General features: G+C 49.6%; 1 protein-coding gene across 1 annotated transcript in view; it reads left to right on the top strand.

The window, feature by feature from the left end:
• The first annotated feature begins 6261 nt into the window (after window positions 1–6261).
• Window positions 6262–21213, top strand: part of Gas6 (growth arrest specific 6) — a 32441-nt gene continuing 17489 nt past the window's right edge. The window contains exons 1-4 of the mRNA XM_028881250.2: window positions 6262–6531; window positions 6782–6948; window positions 16766–16790; window positions 18623–18685. Coding sequence (XP_028737083.1) covers window positions 6453–6531; window positions 6782–6948; window positions 16766–16790; window positions 18623–18685 — 334 coding nt within the window. The 5' untranslated portion in view covers window positions 6262–6452. The remainder of the gene's footprint in view (window positions 6532–6781; window positions 6949–16765; window positions 16791–18622; window positions 18686–21213) is intronic.

Raw genomic sequence — 21213 nt, 5'->3', positions numbered from 1 at the left:
GTTGAGACGGAGAGATGTCTGAGAGGTTAAGAGCACTTGCTGCTCCTTCAGGGGACCAGGGTTCAATTCCCAGCATCCACATGGCAGCTCACAAGCATTTTTGGCTCTAGTTCAGGGATCTGACTCCCTCTTCTGGCCTCTGTGGGCACCAAGCACACAAGGAGTATACATACACACATTCAGGGAAACACTTATATACATAGACAAGGAGTATACACACACATGCAGACACTATATACATAGAAAAGGAGTGTACACAAACACATGTGCAGACACTCATATACATAGACAAGGAGTGTACACACACACATGCAGACACTCATATACATAGACAAGGAGTGTACACACACATGCAGGCAAACACTCATATACAGAGAAATTGATTTTAAAAAAAATCCACACTAGGCACGGTAGCACACACCTGTAACGCCAGAACTGGGGGAATAAAGGAAGGAGGACCAAGAGTTTGAGTTTAGATCTGGAGAAACAGCTCAGCTGGACAAGTGTTTGGCTGTGCAAGCATGAAGGTCTCAGTTTGATCCCCAGAACCTATTAAAAAGTGGGTTCTTTTTGTTTGGTTGGGGTTTTTTTGTTTGTTTTGCTTTTCTTTTCTTGTTTTTTAATCCAGGCATGGTGTCAAATGCTTTTAATTCCAGCTCTAGGGAGGTGGAGATGGGAAGATCTCTGGGGCTTGCAGGCCAGCCAGTTATAGCCCAATAAAAGACCCACTCTCCACAAGTTGGAGGTCTCCTGCGGAGGTTGACTTCTGGCTTACACACACACACACACACACATATAATCGAAACAGGGTGGTGGGTGTTTGAGGTCAGCCTGAACTACATAATAAAACCCTGCTTCAAGACTAAAACCCATTGAACTAGGATGAAATGCTGAGAAACAAGTCTTGGTGTACATACACCACTCCTGACAGTGAATACTGTGAAATATTGCTGAGATAACCCAAGGCCTGTGTAATAATTAAAAGATTATGACCATATCCACAGATCAGGAGACAGGAGACTGTGAAAATGTTTACTCTCCAAACTGATTTATAGATTCAATGTAAGCCCAATTAAAATTCAGCACATTTTTTCAGGAGGGCTGTCCTAAAATTCATATGCAAACGAAGAAACAGAATAAACTAACAATTTTGAAGAAAAAGAAGGGAACATTTGAATATTCATGCTTCCTGACTTCAATTATTATAAATCTACCATCATAAAGAAGTATGGTCCCAGCTCTCAGGAGGCAGAGGCCAGCCTGATCTACAGAGTGAGTTCTAGGACAGCCAGGGCTACACAGAGAAACCCTGTCAGAAGAAAAAAAAAGTGTGGCATTAACTTTAAAGAGAAATAAATTGAACAGAACAGAGTCAATAAACAGACCTACACATGTACAATCAATTGATTGCTGACACAAAGACAAGAGACCAGAGGTCGAGTGGTCTTCGGTAACCAGTGCTAGGACAGCTGGATACCGTTACCACATATATACACACATGCAGAGATCTGTTCCTACACATGCAGAGATCTGTTCCTCAACCATTTATTCAGAATGCTAATAGGTCAATACTATTGATGACCAAATGATTATTCACCTGAATAAAGCATCCCTAATTTAAAATGAATCATGTTCCTAAACATAACACTTAACTTTGCAGTCATTTCTAGAATAAAGTCTTTATGATATCTGATTGGACAAATATAACATCAAAAGCATTAAAAAAAAAAAAAAGAAAAGAGGGACATTATCTCAAACTTAAGAAGCCTGCTCTTTGAAAGACAATTATAATAATAGAATGAAAGCACAAGCCACAGGCTGGAAATAAATATTTACAAACCACACATCTGATAAGGGACTTTTATCTGGACTATTTAAAGAATTCTTGAAACAATTGGAAAAACAAACATCTTCAACAGGAAGGAAAGAGGGATGGAGGGAGGAAGGAAATTTAAACACACACTTCAGCAGAGGAGTCCTTTGGCTGACAAAAAGCACACTAAGCTATTTAAAATCAGGAGCTGGTAGGGAAATTCAAGTTTAAACAACGGGATATCCCTGTGTATCCACTAAAATGCCTGACATTTAAAGCCTGAGGCAAATATTGCTGGAGTTGGAACTAGAACCTTTATATACTGCAGGTGGGTGTGAAAGGATACAGTCACTTTGGGGAAGTACTTTCTGTGTTCTCTAAAAGCTAATGAATATCTGCCATTATTATTTTCATTTATTTTACATACCACCCACAGCTCTCAGGTGTTTTCCAAGGAGAAATGAAAGCGTGGGTTGTTGAGACGGCTTAGGTGTAAAGGCATTTGCAGCCAAACCTGAAGATCTGAGTTCAGTCCCTGGGATTCACATAGTTGAAGGAGAGAGAGACTCCTACAGGTTGTTAATGTGTGACACACACACTGAATGAATGGATGGATGGATGGATGGATGGATGGATGGATGGATGAATGAATGAAACAAAAAGAAATTCAAGCTACCTCCTTAATCTGCCACCCTGGTGCCCGGCTGTGTGCTCCTTCAGAGGGACCTGGTGCCTCTTTTGTGAAGGGGTAGCTGAGGAGGCTCTGGCACTCACCACAGCCAAGGAGAAACCCAAGGAAGGAGTCGAGACCGAGAACACTGGTCATATTAATTTGAAGGTGCCGGGCAGATGGTTCTGCGGCGCAGATGAAAATTAGGAGGCAGACACCATTTCCTGAACTAAAGGAGCCTATTGTGAAGGACAAGGTTTGTCAATGGGTCAGATTCCATTTGATGGGCGACAATCAACGGCACAGACACACCTGCACAGTTGGAAAAGGTGGGTGAAGAAATGATTGATGTATTCCAGCAGCAGACAGGTGTCTACTAAAAAGGGAACCTGCTGCTTTCCTCCAGAATTGTGTTATAGCCCAAGAATACATTCTCAATTAGCTGCAATGTGGGTCCACCACAGCCTGACTACTACAGTATGGTTTTCTCAATTCTTTCATTTCCCTGTCCCCATTTCATTATTGTAGATAAAATAACAGTGTATGTGCACAAGCACATTGCAATTTTTTTCTTTTTCTTTTTTAAACTAAATGGCCAATGTTGTGTTTTGGTTGACTTCAGATGGGGATGGTCTGGGGAAAGTACTGGTTCTGTGAAAATATCTCCCTTTCTCCATTAGTGGCATGCTCGTTCATCTCTTATCTTCACATTCCAGTAAGTTATTTTGTTCTCATTGTTTTAACAGGAGAACCCATCAACATAAAATCCTTGCACATTGCCTTAGTGAGGGTTTCTCTTGCTGTGAAAAGACACCATGACCACGGCAACTCTTATAAAGGAAAACATTGAATTGAGGTGGTGGCTTACAGTTCGGAGGGTCAGTCCATTATCATCATGGTGGAGAGCATGGCAGTGTGCAGGCAGACATGGCGCTGGAAAAATAGCTGAAAAGTCTACGTCTTACAGGCAGCAGGGAGTGGTCTCAGACACTGGGAGTAGCCTGAGCAGAGGAGAACTCAAAGCTGGACCCCACAGTGACACACTTCCTCCAACAAAACCACACCTCCTAATAGTGCCACTCTCCGTGAGCTTATGGGGGCCAATGACATTCAAACCGCCACACATACCTTGTTCAATTGGAGAATTTTAACGTTTTTCATTGATCATTGTAAAACCAAGGACAATTTTAAAACTCTTTTGTACATAGCCTGTTACATGCAGGACAATCTGTAACTTACTCTTGAACAAAATGACCCTAAATAGTTTTTTCTTCAAGTCATCTTGCTGTTTAAATAAACTTCTTGCTTAAAATGGAAAAATAGAAATGAAAGCATATCTGCATATGGTAATTTGTACATGGTCCATAAGTGTTCACGGGCTATTTTCCAATGTAAAAAACAAAACAAAACAAAAAAACCAAGTCTGATGTTTATCAATAGGTAGTATATATCCTTAAAATGGAATATACTGAGCAAAGGTCAAAAAGGCCAAGCAGAAAACATGTATAATATAGATTTGCTTTTAGATGCAATGCTAGAAACTGCAGGCGAGTGTGTAGTGGCAGAAGCTGTTTTCTAGAGGAGAGAGACACGGAGAAGGAAGGGTTAACAGGGGCCCAGGGCACTGTTGGGATGTGTGGTGTCATCTGACTACGGTGGCATCACAGGAATCCACACAGGTCTCAGGAAGGTCAAAATCTAGCTTAGAGGTGCAGCTTGTCCATGTATTGATGAGGCTATCAAAACCACAAGCAAACAGAAACCAAACGTAATGTCGGTTGTTCCACACCCAGGACAACTCGTTTTAAACAAAAACAAGAGGTTCGCAGCTAATGTGTTCTGAACAGAGACGTGGCACTGGAGACAGTGTAGAACTGGTTCTGTCCAGATGCCTTGCCTCCACCCCACCTCCACAAGTCACCCCGGTTTGTTCCTGATGAGAGAAGCCAGCAGCTTTCCTTCTTACAACACCCCAGACAGTTCTGAGCCCCTACTCTATGGGGCTGAGCTATCCGCCTCACCTTTCCCAGTTCAGGGCACATCAAACATGGAATATTTCCCAGGTTTTTTTTTTTACTCATTTCTGCCCTAGGAAATTTTTTTTTGGGGTACCAGTAGCTTGTTTGAAGGTTTTTAAGTGACCTCCAGTCATCAATCTTCCACTGCCCTCCACATTTGCTTCTTCCTTGCTCCATTTTCTAAATCAAAACCAGGAAGTGAATACACTTTAGTAAGCCAAATGTCTATATGATGGGAGACATCTTCACCGACATCTTCACCGGTACACTGTAACGGGAGACATCTCCACTGGCACACTGTAACGGGAGACATCTTTACTGGTACACTGTAACGGGAGGCATCTTCACCGGTACACTGTAACGGGAGGCGTCTTCACCGGTACACTCAGAAGAGAGACCGCACTGAGAGTAGGGTGAGGGGGAGACTGAGGTCTGGGCTTCAGGGAGCCAGAGGACCTGGATGACTTTCCACCTAGTTGAGGCAGTACTGGCTTTTGGTCATCTGAGCCATGGCCACCCCCTAGAAGCCAGAGAAGCCTCCTCTCATGGGTGTGTGTGTGTGTGTGTGTGTGTGTGTGTGTGTGTGTGTGCAGGGGAGGGGAGGGGGAGGGAACTGCATCGCTCTTCCAGAATTCCACAGGTGCACAGGCAGCAGCTGCAGATGACCTGCAGGAACTTGCAAACCACTTGACCTTCAACCATGGCCCCAACTTAGGACCCTGGAAAATGGTGGACAGAAATGCCATCCTCGCCGTGAGAGTCATGAATATCCACCCACATTTTTGGAAATAGTGTGTCTTCTTAAAAAAGAGCAGATAATTAATAAGGCAAATATTCCTCCCAAGTGCATGATCTAGTGTTTATAGGGCTGAAGCAGCCTTGGGAATTTGGGGTGCTCTCTGGCTTTTGAAGCATTTGGCTTTGTTTCATGGGAGTGCCGTGATTCCAGTTTGGAAGCAAGCACAGATGGCTTATCTATTCAATTTTTAATTCCCTTTCAAGATTATTCCCATGACATTCATTTCTCTGAAGTTAACATATTTGTTTAACTCCACCTTCAAATGAATGACCTTAAAGAATTCCACCAGTAATGACCTTGTGTGCTTCCAAGAATCTGGGTTGCACTCACCCAGGGAAAGGGAGTAACTCCCTAATCCTTCTCCATCAGCATGTTGAGGTAAGGGTGTCTCAGGAGCAGATCCTCTCTTGGGGTCTGGCTGGCTGCTGTATAGCTGCGTCCTACGGTTGGTCTGTAAGGAGTGTGTGTGTGTGTGTGTGTGTGTGTGTGTGTGTGTGTGTTTGCCTATAACTTTGCAAAGTGTTCTGAGACAAGAGATCAGGGAGCTTTGGTCCTGGAGAACACACAACGCCGCTTTCAGCCAGTGGTGTGGAAGTCAGATTACAAAGGGAATAACATCATTTTTTGCACTGTGGACCTCCATGACATATGGGTATGACCTTTGTGGATTTTAAATCTTTAAAAAAAAAAAAATGTGCCCAAGAATGTAGAGTCCAAAAACGATGTCTGCCTCGGAGGGGTAGAAAACAGCCAAATTGCACCTGACCAGGGTGCCAGATCTTGTTCTCCTTTATTTTACCGCATTCTAGGTCATGATGGCAGAGAAATTTCTTTGAGGATACTGGAGTCAAACTAGTCAGCCAGCGCCTTGGCTCACCCAGCTCGGCCCCGCCCCCCAAAGGCCCCGCCCCACCCGACCTAGGCCCCACCCCACCCGTCCCAAGCCCCGCCCCCATCCGCAGCCTCCTTCTGGGCCCAGAACCGCAGCGAGCGCCGGGTGCGGCGCTGCGCCGCCGCCGGGATGTGACCTTCACCGCCGCCTGGCCAGGATGACCGGAGCCCCTGTCTCGCGGCGTCCGCGGCTCGCTTCAGCCTCCCGGGTGCTTTGACTGCACGTTCCCGGCTGCCCGGCTCCCCGGCCCGGGCCTCGCCATGCCGCCACCGCCCGGGCCCGCCGCCGCCCTGGGCACTGCGCTTCTGCTGCTCCTGCTGGCCTCCGAGTCTTCCCACAGTGAGTACCGCGCGGGGCCCCAAACCCCACCACCCCCTGCAGTGGGGCGCCAGGCCTGCACCCGGCCGCAGCATCCTGGTGCGGAGTGCCCCCAGACATCCAGGCATCCTGGCCCCGGGACCTCTGGGCTCAAGGCATCACGGTCCCGGAGCATCCCAGATACACGGGCATCATGGTCCCCGGAAACTCCGACCCAAGACATTCCACCCCCGAGTGGGTGCAGGTTGACTGCACACCCTTCTTTCTGCAGCTGTGCTGCTGCGGGCACGAGAAGCGGCGCAGTTCCTGCGGCCCAGGCAGCGCCGCGCCTACCAAGTCTTTGAGGAAGCCAAGCAGGGCCACCTGGAACGGGAGTGCGTGGAGGAGGTGTGCACCAAGGAGGAGGCCAGAGAGGTGTTCGAGAATGACCCCGAGACGGTGAGTGGGCGCCGAGGTCTCAGGGTGGGGCCTGCGCGTCCCAGAACCCGTACTTCTGGATGCCACGAGTCCTGACTCCCACCCAGCGCAGGTCTGGGGGGGGATCGGGGTGGGGGGAACTGTGGAATCCCAGACACCCTTTCTGGAAGCTTGAGGATCCTTGTGGGGATCGTGCCGCTGTGGGGATCGTGCCGCTGCGCGCACCGCGGAACTCTTGGACACCGAGCTTTGTGCCCACCCCTTGCACTTCACCACTCTTGAGCCCCAGCTCCTCTGGGGACCCCGAGTCCTCTCCTTTTCAGGAGCAGGAGGAGGCGTGTCCGTGAGTGAGGTCCGCTGAGGCCCATGCAGGAGCCTCTGAGGGAAGCCCTTTTGAAGACATGCTCAAACTAAACTTTCTCCTATCCCCAAAGGAAAGGCGCCCATGGGAAAGAAACTGTGGTTTGAAACTCCAAGGCTTCCTCAGGTTGCCCTGGCCCTAAATTGGCTTGGAGGTGAGGGGCGGAGCTCTTCTTTGGTCTTCCTCCAAAGGGACCCAGGGTTTTCCTGAAAGAGGAATTGAAAGATCTCAAGGCTGGAATTGCTTGCTACAGCAGGTCCAAAAATACGATGGCTGGAATTGTGCAAAGAACATGCATATGGAGGGCGGGGAGGAGCATAGGGAAGGACCAGCACCTGCCTCTGTGAGGGCCGTGCTGGCCCAGGACAAACTTCTATTAATAATGTCCTTGGGGAACGGAGCAGGCATACAGCCAATTGCAGCCAGCAGCCCATGTGTGCACAGGAGTCCCCATAAAGGTGAATGTGAGGGCTGAGTGGGTTCACGAGGGAACACACCCCAGATTAGTGCATGCCCGAGGTTAAGATCTGGATTCTAATCACCCAGGCCAGGGCCTCCAGTCACCTGCCAGATTGGTATTGGTTTCACAATTTTGGGTTCCGCTGGCATTTTCCTTTCAAAGAATTCTTCTGGGATGAAATAAGGACCACGTGATAAAAAGGATGGGTCTGTGTGAGCCGCTAGGGCCTTTGCCTTGACTCGCGTCTAATCGGCTGACTGGACAATCCCTGTCAAAGCCGCTTTTCGGATACCGGTGCTACAGCTGTTGTCGAGGACGACGTAGCTGCTTTGGCACTGCTCTCCAGCCTGGAAGCCAAGATCAGGTGACAAGCTGTGTGTCCTCCCCCTCCCCCCAGGGTACTGCCCGAGGCATCAACAGCCGTAGAAGGACAGATTGCTAATCTCTTTATACCCTTGCCGTTTGCCTGACTTTGATGATGATTGCTCTCCACCCAAGGAGTCCAGCTACCAAGTCTAGGGCAGGGCTCCGGGGTCCTCGGTCGCCTGGGCTGGGGACGCAGATGGCTGGCTGTGTGAGCTACAACTCCACCTTCCCGTGGAGCTCTCTGCCACTCAGAGTGTGGACAGGGCTTGTGATGGCAAGAGTTGAAAGCGAGAAGGCCACCGCCCAGCCCTGGAGTCCCGCCCCTCTGCAGCCTGCTTGCCTGCCAGGGCAGACAGGCCCAAGCTGGCCCCTTCTGGCTGCCTGGACATGGAGCTGTTCCTCTTGAGTCAGGTCCCTCTGGTTTCCATTGCTTTTATGTTTTAATTATAATTCGATTTGCAAAGGTGTGAAATGAAGACATGAAAAAGAGCAGTGTATTTAGGACCCCCCCCAACTCCCTCCCCCCCCCCACCCCGTCTCTTTCAAACTTCTCTTCAGTCCATGGGAAGCTTTTCCCTTCCTTTCTGTATTTGGATGAAACTCCACGCTATCATGCTGCAAAAGGCAGTCCCTCTGGTCCTGTCACAGCCTGTCTCCATCAGGACTTGGCAGACACCTGTTCCCATCAGCGTCATCTAGAATGGTCCGCAGTTCTCTCCCATTCTGCACCCCCTATACCCTGACACATGCATTTTCCTCTCATGAGTCAGCGTGGGTGCCTGACCTATACCTCTTGCCTGTGGTGTGGGAATTACTAACCTTGGTGCCCAGCCTGCCCCCTGGCCTCTGTGCACAGAGTTCCAAATCAAAGCTCTTGCTTGGCTGCTACCCACCTTGATCTGGCTGGTAGTCACCTTTCTCTTGTTGCCGTGACCATATGAGGCAAGCTGTAGGAAGGGGTCGGGCAAAGCTGTGCTCCGGAGACATGGTGTCTGCCCGCAGGGATCTTTGACTGGAGTCTCCCCTACTCCATATCCTTGGGGAGACCTAAGACCAGGGCTAATTGTCCTGCAAGCACCACTCATCTTCATGGCCTCGGAAGAACGGGAAAGGACTTCTCTTCCTAAGAAAATGCTAGCTCAGTTTTCCTGGCCTTGAAATGTAGCTCATTTCGTGTGTTGAAGGAAGCCCCGAGACAGTCTAGACAAGCAGCATGGCCTGGGCTTACCTGGAATGTTTTGTGTGACAATGAGAAGCTGTGGTCTACAGAACACCTGATGGACCAGTTTCCCCAGGGGTCCTAGGAAATCCTGACTGCTGGGCCAGGCAGGACCGCACATAGGGGCTGATCTTGTAAGTGAAATTTTAGGGCAGAAGGGCCAGGTTTGGGAGTCCCAAAGACTTAGGCTTAGCCACCTGTACCACTGTATCCACGGAGACCAGAAATGGTGAGAAGCGGAGAGTGGAGATTTAATCAATGCACGCTGAGAAAAGGACCGGATCAAGGGGTCGGTGACTTCAGGCTGTCTTTGGGATACTGACATGAGCTTTAAGTTTTAATAGAAGGCTTGAGGCATGGGGGCATGAGGTATGCTGAGGTACCCAGTGCTTGACAAGTGTGTTCTGGTTGGTGCTGCCTCAGTTCTGGTTCTGAGACGTGGTCGGAAGAAGTCCTTACTCCTTGCAGGGACAAGGTGGTCCCAGGAGCGCAGCTTCCTTCATAATAATTGTTCTCCGTGATCTCTCTGAGACCTTGTTGTTCCTTGAGACATTTAGCTTCCCTTGGGGGTGTGGTGGGACAAGACACAAAATGTTGACAGATCCTTCAAAGTGTGCTCTTATCTTTGTGCGGCCAGCCTTGCAGCGGGTGAGATAGCTGTTTGTCTCCCATGTAGACAATGCTTGAGAGATTAGCATGCCGACATGCAAAGCTGAGCATGTGACCTAACATAAAGGAGACAGATACAAATGAAGGAAGAGGTACCAGTCCTCTTGGGGGCCTGAATGAGGAGTCAATGTTTTCTTGGTAAAAGCGCTCAGCGCTTGCTGGACTCTTATTCCGTGCCCGTGCCCTGTTGTATGCTCCCTGCCCTCATGGGTTTACAGGGCTGGGGTAGACGGGCCACTTGTTGCTCTGAGTGGCGCCCTGGACAATTGTAGCTACCACAATTGTGCACACCTGTGGCTCTTTACCCTTGCTATTCATTCTCAGGGCCCTGGGAAGGGAATGAAAGCGTGGTCCTGCCCTCCATACCGGGTAGGCCTAGGCATCCGGAATCAAGTGGCTAACTCCCCCCCCCACACACACACACACACGAGAGGAGCTCAGTTAGGATTTCTTCTGACCCTGGGAGGCAAAGTGTTCAGCCCTCAGCCCTCCTCCAGTGAGCAGAGCAGACTTCACAGACACACTGGGAGCTTCTGGTTAACTTTCTCCCGGGAGGGAGTGCAGGTTCCCCCTCCACGCATTTCCTGTGCGCCTCCACCCACATTCCTCAGCGGCTGCTCCCCTGTGGTAATCACTCTCACCCTGTCCCTTCTCTCCCCCACAGCTTCTCTGTTATCTGCTTTTTTTCCCATTTTATTGTTACCATCCCTTCCGGGCACTTCATTCTCATTGGCTGGGTTCCCTGTCCCAGTTGTTAATTTCACAGAGGCCCCGGGGTTATTGCCCTGCAGGCAGGTGAGGTCCTGCAGACTCTCTTCAGTAATTTCCCTAATCCTTTAAATCTGTGTCTCCAGTTTAGGATGTTTGCCTCGTGAGGTTCCTAATCAAGAAAAACTCAAGCCTGGGGGTACCTGATTGGTACCTTGTTTTATTTAAGATACAAAGTGTAGTATTGCAAGATTCATCCTGGGGCTGACTGGCTGTGAGGATTAGCACCCCGGGAGCTGAAGGAGAGCTCCCTCCTACCCTGACCACCCCTTACCTCTGAGTAGCTCTGGTTCACTCTCTCTGCCTAGCCAGCAGGGCCATGGCCCTTCTCTAATGCTGAACTCAGACCTAGGTGACCGCGTTTAAACCATGGTCTACCCACCAAGGACATTTTTCCTAGATGGTGGGCTCTCGGAGGACAGCTGGGGGAAGGCCAGCTCCAGGGCAGGTGGGACACCCCCCCCAGCCCCACCCCCATTTCCTCTTACAACACTACACCACAGGGACAGACCCAGTCTAGGAAGTTTAAGGAAGGGGATATCCTAGCAGGAAACTGGACTCTCTGAGACTTGGCAGAGAAGGGACATCAGGGGAAATACTCTGCCTAGACACATGCCCCCAACGCATGTGTACATAGTCATATGCCTGCATAGACACTCATGTACCTACACTGAGATATGCATGCATACACACAGAAGCGCACATTCACATTCTCTCGGCTCCTCTCTGAGTCCCCCTCTCCAAGCCTCCTGTCCTCTTCCCTCATCCATTTCTTCATGGCGTTTGCTGCTACAGACCTTGAGGGTAGGGTTTTGCAGTCCTAGGCCACCAAGCCATAGCCAACTGTCTGTCACTTTTCAGAGCTGGCCTGCCATAGACTTGAGTCTGGCAAATGGGTCAGGAGACAGGACTAGCATTCTAGGGTCCTGGAGGTGAGTTTGGGAAGGAGACAAGCCCTTCTGGTTCTGTGGGCCCTGGGTGCTATGGATGATAGTGAGGGGTCTACCAGGGCGAGGGTGTTTGGAAAATATCCTTCAGGAAACAAGCAAAGTGAAGGGCTCCACAGTCCGAGCTGGGAGATCAGCAAGCCAGACCCTCTGAGGTTACTCACCCAATGCTCCCAGGCAAGATCCGTACTTCCTTCATTCACGGAGGCTACAAGACATGTTCAGGGGAACGCTGCAGTGGCTCCCGCCATGCAGAGCCCCCGTCTGAGGCTTAGGGATGCTGTCAGAGCCTTTCTCTGCCGACAGTCACGGTGCCAGCACCTTCTGCACATGCTTTGGGTTTGACCTTGACAGATTATAAAGTGTTTTTATATTTTCAAGGGTTTGGGGGTTTTTGTTTGTTTGTTTTTAAAATAGGAGCTGGTAGGGAAAGAAGCTGAAAACATCAGTTGTTTTCTTCTGAGCTGCATGGACATGCAGTACATGAGAAAAGCAATGGGTACTAGACCACCCGGAGTCTGCTTTAGTGTTCATGCCCATGATAATGACATGCACATTACCACACGGATCCCTCAAACCTAGCTTTGGGAGGATCTCTCAGAGCATACTTCTGGGCCCAGGCTCTACACTCACAGGCTCTGTCCTCAGAGAGGGATTAGGGATTAGCCAGCAGCTCCTACCTCAGTGGGCCCAGAGCCCCTCCTTGGACCCTTTGCTCATCATGGATGGTCACAGACAGACGGAACCACTTACAGGTCCAACACGGTAGAATTGCTTCGTTGATCTACCTTTAGAAGCTCAGGGGGTTTCCCCCAGAATTCAAAAGCTCTCCCCTGCAACTGGGCGTTCACGTCTCTGCTCTGATAGAGACTACCTTGGGAGCCATAGGTGGTATTGTGTGTGTGCGTACATAGAATGTTCCCCAAACTCGGATGAGCAATACCGTTTACACCTCACGCTTTCACACTCTGTGTACAGGCTGGTGAGGCAGAACATGGGTTCGTTCCACATGGAGCATCTAGTGCCCATAGTTCACCAGGAACGAGCTCTCCACAAAGTCTTTGAAAAGCAGCACTCCTGAGGCCTACGGATGGTCTGGGTGTGAGCATTCCTGGGGCCTATGTATGGTGTGAGCATCACGGGTATAGGGCCCGATGCTGCCAGTGGAAGCAAATTATTTGGGGGGGGGGCCTTTCTATGTGAGGCCTGTGTATGATGGAGATGCTGTGTGACATGACTTGGCCCCCCCACCTTACCATGAGGAAGTCAAGAGTCGGATTGAAAGCTCAGATTTTAGTCCACTGCCTCATTTCTGCTAGGCAGAGATGTCTTGGCCTCTAAGAGGACTTACAGATCCAGGTGAGAAGGATGTTCCACAGGTAGCGGCTGTAAACTGGAACCTTCCCTGTTGTGTGGCATTGGGGTTGGCAGTTGGGGTGTCCTTCTTGTAATTATAAAAGTGATGTCAGTTCACCCCACTCTGGGCGCAGATGTTTTTCCATCTTGATAATGCATGCAGCTGACCTTGTCCTCTTATGGGTTTTGTCTGTCTTTGGAGCATGGACTGACTTAGTCTGATCAGGCAGCCACTGAAGCTACCCAGCTGCAGTTTGGCTTGGTGAGGCCCTCCAAGGAGGCCAGGAAGAATGACAGCTAGAAGCCGTGGATCCCACCTGGTCCCTGTGCAGGGGAACGGGGAGTTCCGTTCTGAGCCATGTCACTCTCGGGAAGCTTCACCGGTCACTGGGTCCTTCTGAGCTGGATGTCAGAATGGCTGCATCCTTCCAGGAGAAAAGCTGGCCTCGGGCTGGCCTCAAGCAGGACCCTAAAGCAGTGCCATGGGGGAGAATAGGCAGTGCTCTGTTACCTTTGGCCTTTCCATGCAAATGGCTGGGAAGGCTCTTCCTGTCCACGTAAACAACAAACTTCTCCCTATGCTTGCTGGCTGCAGCCCCACACTTGGCTCAGTGACAGGAAGGGCATTTTGTTATCTATGTGCTTTCCTGATATTGTTTCTAAACCTGCAAAAAATCACCTGAGCAGCCTCTCACCCCCCAGTCATAGGAACCTTACTCTGGCTTATTCCATCCCTGTTACCACTGTTCTCATCCACATAGCCCCTGACCTGTTGCAAGGTGTGTGTGTGTGTGTGTGTGTGTGTGTGTGTGTGTGTGTGTCTGTGGCTTTGGGCCTGTCTGGCTGCCTGTTGCTTACAACATTCCTGAACAGGCTTCTAGCCATCCTGTGACTGTCCCTGGATGGCCAGAGCACTCTTATACACTTGTGTACAGTATGGGGATACAGACACAGAAAAGGTCCCTCGTGTACAGCCTTATGCTTAGCCAGAGAACTTGTGTAGATGTAACCAACCGTCTTATTAAAATAAGAAACACAGAACCAATGTAAAAGAGAAAGCCAAGAGGTCAGAGCTCAGAGCTAAAATCTTACCTCCTGCAGTGCTCCTAGCTTCCCCGAAAGAGAGCTACTTCCTGTGTGTATGTCTTTAAATAGTCTTTCTGTTCTGCCTTCTCATTGGTTGTAAACCCAAACACATGACTGCCTCGTCACTGCCTGTAAGTACCGCCCTCCAGGTCTTAAAGGTGTATGCCTCCAATGCTGGCTGTATCCCTGAACACACAGAGATCTACCTAGCTCTTCTACCAAGTGCTGGGATTAAAGGCGTGTGCCGCCGCTGCCGCCGCTGCCACAGCTGCCACTGCAGCCACCACCACCACCACCATGCTCTTGCTATGGCTCTAATAGCCCTGACCCCCAGGCAACTTCATTTATTAACATACAATGAAAATCACATTTCAGTACAAATAAAATACCACCATAAACTTGTTTTACCAAGACAATGTACACAAACCAATGACAGGGAACACCTGAGGCTGAAGAGAATCATACTGGGTGGTTCTATGTCAACTTGACACAAACTGGAGTCATCTGCAAGCAGGGAATCTCAGTTACAAAAATGCCCCCATAAGATCGGGCTGTAGACAAGCCTGTAGGGCATTTTCTTAATTAGTGACTGATTGGGGGCGGGGCAGCCCTTTGTGGGTGGAGCCATCCCTGGGCTGATGGTCCTGGGTCCTATAAGAAAGCAGGCTGAGCAAGCCAGGGGAACAAGTCAGTAAGCAGCACCCCTCCATGGCCTCTGCATCAGTTCCTGCCCTGACTTCCTTCAGTGATGGACTACAGTGTGGAAGTGTCAGCCAGATAAAGCCTTTCCTCCCCAGCTTGCTTTTGGTCATGGTGTTCATTGCAGCTATGGAATCCTGACTAAGACAGAAGTTGGTACCAGGAGAGTAGGTTACTGCTGTGAGAGACCTGACCATGGGTTGTGGGGAGGATTGTGGAAAGAGTTTGGAACTTTCGACTAGAAAAGCCACGAGTGTTGAGATCTCAGTGAGCTGTTCTGTAGGACCTTGGAAGACAAGGATGTTGAGGGCAATGCAGACAGTGGGGGCCTGGCTTGTGAAGTTTCAGAGGGAAGTTTAAAGACACTTTGGGGCCATTGGTTATTTTGAATTAACATTCTGTGGTTCTGGTCAGCTGGGGCTAAAGAATCAGCTGTGGTTAACAAGACACCAGAACTACTAAAGTGAAGCCTTTGCTTTGCTGAGATACTGGATGCTGGCCAGCTGAGGAATTAGCGGTAGAGCAGCATCACTGAGGTACAGTGTTTCCTGCCAGTCAGCATACAAAGAAGCCGGGTTCCAGACATGGCCCAAGTTATACCTTGTGCTGGCAGCCGAACTTGGTAGTGTAAGAGTCACCCAGATGGCGCTGGCTTTGAAGGCATGAGGGTCATGCAGAGCAGCTGAAGTTAGCACTGTGTGGCAGGATTGGTGTCCCAGAAGAGCCCAGGAGAGGCTATTGGTGAAAGCGTAGCTCAGTTGCAGTGGAAGACCCCAGCATTTTGGAGATTCCAGTACCGTGGATGACCACCGAGAACAGCAGCAGCGGTGGAGTGGGGACGACCAGAGCCCGGAAGCTGTGTGTGCTGCAGAGGACAGAGCCCAGGAAGTGACCCAAGCCCTGTGGAGAAGCCCACAGTTGAGAGATTTCAAACTTTAAACGGAGGTTCTGGATCTTTAAGAGTCTGGATATTTTTAAGGAACTGAGCTTTTACTGTGTTTGAATTTGTAAAGACTGTGGGACTATGTTACCCATGTTTTTAATGTGAGATCTTGGGGATGAGTGTGAGAGGAAAGGTGACTGAATGTCAGTGTGTTTGCGTGTCAAGTTGACCAGGGATCAGTTGGACTGAATAGTTTTACATCCGAGTGACTCAGCTGGAGTCAGCTGAGAGGAGGGAACATGGATTAAGAAAATGCCTCCATACGCTTGGGTTGTAGGACATTTTCTTAATTATTGATTAATGAAAGAGCACCCAGCCCTTTCCCTCAGCTGGTGTCCTGTGTTCTATAAGAAAGCAGGCTGAGCAAGCCATGGGGAGCAAGCCAGTGAGCAGCACCCCTTCATGGCCTCTGCTTCAACTCCTGCCTCCAGGTTCTGCCCTGCGTGAGTTCCTGTCCTGATTTCTTTCAATGATGGACTACAATGTGGAAGTGTCAGCCAGATAAACCCTTTCCTCCCCAACTTGATTTTGGTCATGGCGTTTCATTCAAGCAATAGAATCCCTAAGACAAATCCCTAAGTCTGTGTCCTTGGACTGACACTGGGCTACCTGGAATGTTCCTCTCCTTCCACATGCGTTTTCTCAGGAAATGTGGGAGGCACCCTCTGACTAGCTATGGGTGACGCTGACCTGCTTCCTCCTGAAGGTGGCCGCACAGTCATGCTCTGCAGTCAGGCTCCGCAGTGATCCTGCAGAAGCTGAGTCAGCAGAGGCTTCCCGCCCCCATGCCTCTCTCAGGGTCATCCTTTCTGACAGGGCTTCCAAGGAGCTCTACTGTTGAGGGAGCCGCAGTGCAAGAATCTTGCTTCTGTGTTCCTGTGGCCAGGCTTGAGTAAACAATTGCACCCTTTTTAAGAGGCCTCGTGCGGTGTCGGTTAACTGTCGCCTTCTTCTCTTTCCACAGGACTATTTCTATCCAAGATACCAAGGTGAGTTAAAGTTGCCACGGTTGGCTTCATTGTCATACAGGCCTAGGGTCTGTTTCATGTCGGGGAAGTCCCATTACCATCTTATTCCTGGGAGGAGGAAGCTGTGAGGTTAGAGCCGTTGAGAGCACATGGATCAAAACATGAGTGTGGTTTTTGTGTGTATACACACACACACACACACACACACACACACACACACACACACACGCACACCATTTTAATTCCAAGTTGCCTGTGCCTCAGACTAACACTGACGTTTACAGATGTCTTCTTTGATTCCAGGCCCTGCCCACATCTGGAAGTATGGCTAATTGCATGCCCTCAAACTTTCTGGTCTCAGGACTCTCTACTTCTGAGATTATTGAGGACCAACTCACACACACACACAAAAAAAAAAAAAAAAATTTGCTCCTGTGTGATGTGTTTATCAATATTTGCTTTATTATTGGTTAAAACTTAGAACCTTGCAGAAGGTTTTTACATAGTTTGAACAGAAACGCACACATACTCTCAGCTCAGCCCATAGTGGCATAAGAAATACCAATATGCTCTTACAGGAGAAACAGAAAAAAAAAAAATAGGGTTTTAGTCTAGAGGGCAGTTACTTTGCTCCCTCAAGAAGTCCTAAATTCTCTGGATGCTGTTTGGTCAATACCCAAAGTACTTTGGATGTATATTGCTTGTAAGAAGAGTCTGTTCTTAGTCTTTGGACTTATCAACACACTTTTGGGTAAGAGGCTGGCCTTCTATCCAGGAGGCACCTGACTGTAATCTGTATCAAGCTATAGCACAGAGGACCAGTGACTTGCCTGCTGTGACTCTCCAGGCTTGGGTACCAGAATCTTGGCCAGCGGAGACAAGGGACTAGAGAAGGGACAGACAGTTATAGTCAAGCTGGGATCCGTTGGAGTTTGCAATAACTGCCACCCAGAACCTCGGTGGGTTTAGTAGATATGCCACAGAGGGAGGGCTTGGCTAGTCTCATTGCCTCTGTAGGTGAGCAGTATCAGCCTGTCAACATCTGGGAAGGGGTGGAGTCTCTGCACACACTAATGGATTGATTGCTCATAAACACACCTTTTCAAGGAAAGCTTTGCAATTCCTCTTGATCCTGGCACATATGGGTAATGGCTTTGCCAGCTTCCCATGGATCAATTGGCCTTGGAGTCCTTGGCAAGCTTTGCCCATATCCAAATACACATTCACTCAGGACTTCACTCATTCAGGCCTATCTCTGACCCCTACACTAGCCCAACAAGCCTTGGGCCATCTCTAGTGCCTACGCAGGGAGATAATCCGTCCATGCATCCTAACTGTACTTTCCGCTGTCCACACTGTCTTCTCAAATGTGGACGGTCAACAGTGACCCAAGAAAGGCCAGGCAGAGTGGCTGAACACCATCATAGGCAGCCATCGTGTATTGTCTGTTCCAGTGCTGTGCTCCTGGCTCCCTTGTGGCACACACATCTGCCAGGTCTAGTGCCCTGCAGACTTGAGAGGGCACCTCAAGGGCACTTCCACTTTCAGACGAAGGACAACGTTTCCTGCCCAGACCACTGAGATCTTGAAGTTCAGTTCTTTGGCCATAGACAGACTGTGCTAAAGTTCATGGTGTTCTGTGTGATGGGAGACTCCAGCACTCACCCGTTCTGGAGTCGATTTTCTGTCACTGGGGATACTTACCACCAAGTGCTTTATATTGACAGCTGGACCACACACTCACTGAAGATCCGTGGGTCCAGGTGAAAAGAAGCCGTCACTTGGCACTAATTTGCATACCTGCGCCACCCCAGGGGTGACAACTGACTGTGTTGTCTGTGTCTCTCTTTCAGAATGCTTGAGGAAATATGGCAAGCCTGAGGATAAAAACCCAAATTTTGCCCCTTGCGTTCAGAGTAAGTGCCCCCTCCTGTCTCACTGGAAGCGCATACTGGGTAGCTGTGGCTCCACTGTGGTTGGGATAAAGCTGTGGAATATCCCAGCAGCATGAGAAGCTGTCGGGCCCTCCAGGAGTCTGCTCCTTGTACACTGAACTTCCTCTTAAAGAAAGTACATCTTGCTGGGTGGTGGTGGCGCAAGCCTTAAATCCCAGCACTCGAGAGGCAGAGGCAGGAGGATCTCTGATCTCTGTGAGTTCAAGGCTAGCCTGATCTACCAAGCAAGTTCCAGGAAAGGCGCAAAGCTACACAGAGAAACCCTGTCCCGAAAAACCAAAAAAAAAGTACATCTTGTTTTTGTTTTCAAATGCACAATAAATGCACTTGTTACAGGGGTTTAAATATTTCATAGGGTGTGAAGTGGATCCCTACGCCATGCAGGCAAGGCCATCTTTCAGCTCTCTGTTTGTACCTAGAAGTACAGAAATGGCCTTTGCACACTTGTGTCACCCCCCATCCCTAGTCACTGCCTTGTTTGGAGTCCCTTCCGGGGCAAGGGCACCCCATCTCCCACCAGATGTCAGCTGCCTTGGCTCGGCGTAGCCCAAGTGGGTTGACCAGCTTTGGGGCTATTTTGTCTCTATCATACAGAAGCAGAATGATGCCTGACGCATCTGTTCACAGTTCTGGTTCCTAAGAAAGGGTCAGAGACAAACCTGCATCCACATTTCCCTTTGAGAGCAGCTTCTGTAACTCAAGTGTCCCTTTCCCATTGTTTCTGTCACGGTGTTGTTACTTGGTTTTGTCTTTAGCTTAGTTTTGCCTTCTCTCCGAGTTTAGTTCTTGACCCTTGCTCTGTCAAGTATGGTAATTTCTTTCCTTATACTTTCTAATTTGTTGGTATGTGATGGTACATTGATCCTGGACATCAACCTTTGCCCCCAGTGCTCTGTGGAGTTATTCTGTTGCTTTGGTTTGTGGCCAGTCCTGTGGCTTCAGAGCCTCGTAGGGTATTTGGAATTGCATTGACATCCTCTGGGTGGGACTTGAGATTCTGTATCCACCCCCACCCTCACCCTGCCGTGGTGGTAGGTGGCCTGAAGAGGGGGATGAGATTGTACCCACCCCCAGAGCCTGTCCCTCAGCTGATTAGATGATAAATCTCCTGTGTCTTCTGGTGCCAAATATATTGAATTCTATTGCCAGATGCCTTGCCCGCTCAGGGCAGAGGCTTCGCCAAAGTCCCTGACACAAGGCTACCTCCTGCCTGGCTCTGCTCATCACAGGTCCCAGGAGCATGCGCCTGAGTTGTCATTGTCTGGGCCCCTCATGGTGGCTGTACAAAAATGTCCTGATGACCCAGAGATCTTTCTACTGAGCCACGGAAAGACAGGGCCACAGAGCAGGGCCACAGGGCAGGGCCACAGAGGGACAGGGCCACAGGGCAGGGCCACGGAAAGGCAGGGCCATGGAAGGGCAGGGCCACGGAAAGGCAGGGCCACGGAAAGGCAGGGCCACGGAAAGACAGGGCCACGGAAAGACAGGGCCACCAGCTATGCAGGCTGTTGCCCTTTGTGCCTGGTCCTTTACCTCGATGCCCGTGGCATGTCACCGAGTGCCCTGAGTACTCATTTTTGTTAAAATTTAAAACAAAAGTCTTGCAGGCCCCATTCTGGCATTTTCTAGAGAGCTTAGACCTAGCCCTAGACAAGCGTTTGCCCTAACAGGCCTTCTGGAGCCCAACACCTCATTGCATGGGCGTTGATCACCATGCCAACAGTAACTAAAGTGACAAGGGAGAAGTCGCAGACTACGCATGGGCTCTGCTCTCTCGATGCCGGGAAAGGCTTTGGGTTCCATTCCGTTCCTTTCTTATAAACCGTTCCAGGTCCCCTGCCATGTCCATGTTCCTCTGACACACGTCACCAGGAAGCTTGTTCCCACACACTAGATCAGGCCCTGGTTGATGAATCTGATCATCAGGATTTCCCAGGGATCAGGGCTCTCTTCTGGGCCCAGAACAAAGGGTCTAGACTGGACAGGACTGCTGCCCAGGTCCTGACTTTCCACCTGGAGAGCCAGCTCACACTTCACTCCTCACCTGTAGCCACACGAGCAAACCAGGATAGACTGTTAAGAATAACAGCAGATCTCTATGAGTTCAAGGCCAGCGTGGTCTACAGAGTGAGTTCCAGGACAGCCATGGCCACACACAGAGAAACTTGTCCAAAAAAAAAAAAATTAAAGAAGGACAGCAACCTGCCCGAGGAATCGCTCCCTAGGCCCCACAGTGCCTACAAAACTGTCCATTCTTTCACCTTTTGGGAATGTGTCGGTCTCGCTGCAGAGATCTCCAGGCACCTGCCAAGGGTCAAACACTGGACTTGGTAAATTTCCAACAGGAAAAGAAATGACGTAGAGTGGGTGGTATTCCTCTAGGGACAGAGGGACAAGGGTTGTGGTGTTGGCTCTGTGTTGGGACTCTTAAAAAATAACATTACCCCATTGGAAGTTGGCTCTGCACCATCTCCCGGCCTAAGGACAGA

Source organism: Peromyscus leucopus, chromosome 17 (assembly GCF_004664715.2).
Source record: "Peromyscus leucopus breed LL Stock chromosome 17, UCI_PerLeu_2.1, whole genome shotgun sequence".
NCBI classification, from domain to species: Eukaryota; Metazoa; Chordata; class Mammalia; order Rodentia; family Cricetidae; genus Peromyscus; species Peromyscus leucopus.
This window is presented reverse-complemented; position numbering and strand designations above follow the sequence as displayed.